Raw genomic sequence first — 850 nt, forward strand, 5'->3', positions numbered from 1 at the left:
AACCATGAGCCAACTCAGTCATACCGAAACATCCATAGATACCTCTAATCTTGTCGGTGAACTTATCGGAGGTCCAGTATTTAACTTGGTCGCGGGTACCATTACCTTTAACACAATGGAGAAACAAGATCAAGTTAATACCAATTCTAGTACCGACAGCTGGATCGAAAAACATAAGCAACGACAATCTTCTCATAAAAGTTTCAGGTGAGTCGCCTTCCAAGTATCTCGACAATCTATTGATTTTAGCAGCAGTGGACTCTCTTTGCTGGTTTTTGGTCATGTCATAGTATGAACCGTCAGTGAACAAAATGGGGTCTCTTTCCATTTGTTGCGTCAAGGTTTGCACCAACTCACTGCGGTATTTGGAACCCTCCAAAAAGTAGTTCACAGCTTGTGGGTTGAATTTTTGAGCTTCTCTTTCAGTTTGAATCGATGTTTTGGGGTCGGGACCTTTGCTCAAACTGACATTCTTACCGGTGAATGGATACGACATGGTTACTAGTAATACTTTGCGTTAAGATGGTTCAAGATTGAAAAGTAACTTAGAAGAAAAGGGGGAGGTGAATATTTCAGCAGGTCAAAACTATTTATGTAAAGTAGAGCAGCCGCATTTTCAATGTGCGGAGACCGTTTTTCTTTTGTATACGCAACGCGTAATTTAGCCGAGGAGGGTTATGAATTTTCGGTAGCTTTCGGATCCACTTCATACTCCACTCTATTTGAGGAAAGTAAAGCCCCTGGTGGCTATGGTACCGCGATATACAGATGTAAAGTTGACAAGACATTGATTGATTTAGTTTACTACACTATAGAGTATGAGAGCTTTGCAATGATTAACCATGCGTTG

The 850-nt window shown here is 40.9% G+C and overlaps 1 protein-coding gene across 1 annotated transcript; it reads right to left on the minus strand. All coding sequences in view use genetic code 12, as the record gives it.

Annotated features, from left to right (window-relative positions):
- Nucleotides 1-24: 24 nt before the first annotated feature.
- On the minus strand, nucleotides 25-496 carry KGF57_002214 (uncharacterized protein; the record flags this gene model as incomplete). The annotated part of the gene is made up of 1 exon (XM_051751504.1): nucleotides 25-496. A coding segment is annotated over one exon (472 nt), but the record flags the coding sequence as incomplete, so codon positions are not given.
- Nucleotides 497-850: the final 354 nt, after the last annotated feature.

Source organism: Candida theae (assembly GCF_024610275.1).
Source record: "Candida theae strain CBS 12239 chromosome Unknown scaffold182, whole genome shotgun sequence".
Classification (NCBI taxonomy): Eukaryota; Fungi; Ascomycota; class Pichiomycetes; order Serinales; family Debaryomycetaceae; genus Lodderomyces; species Lodderomyces theae.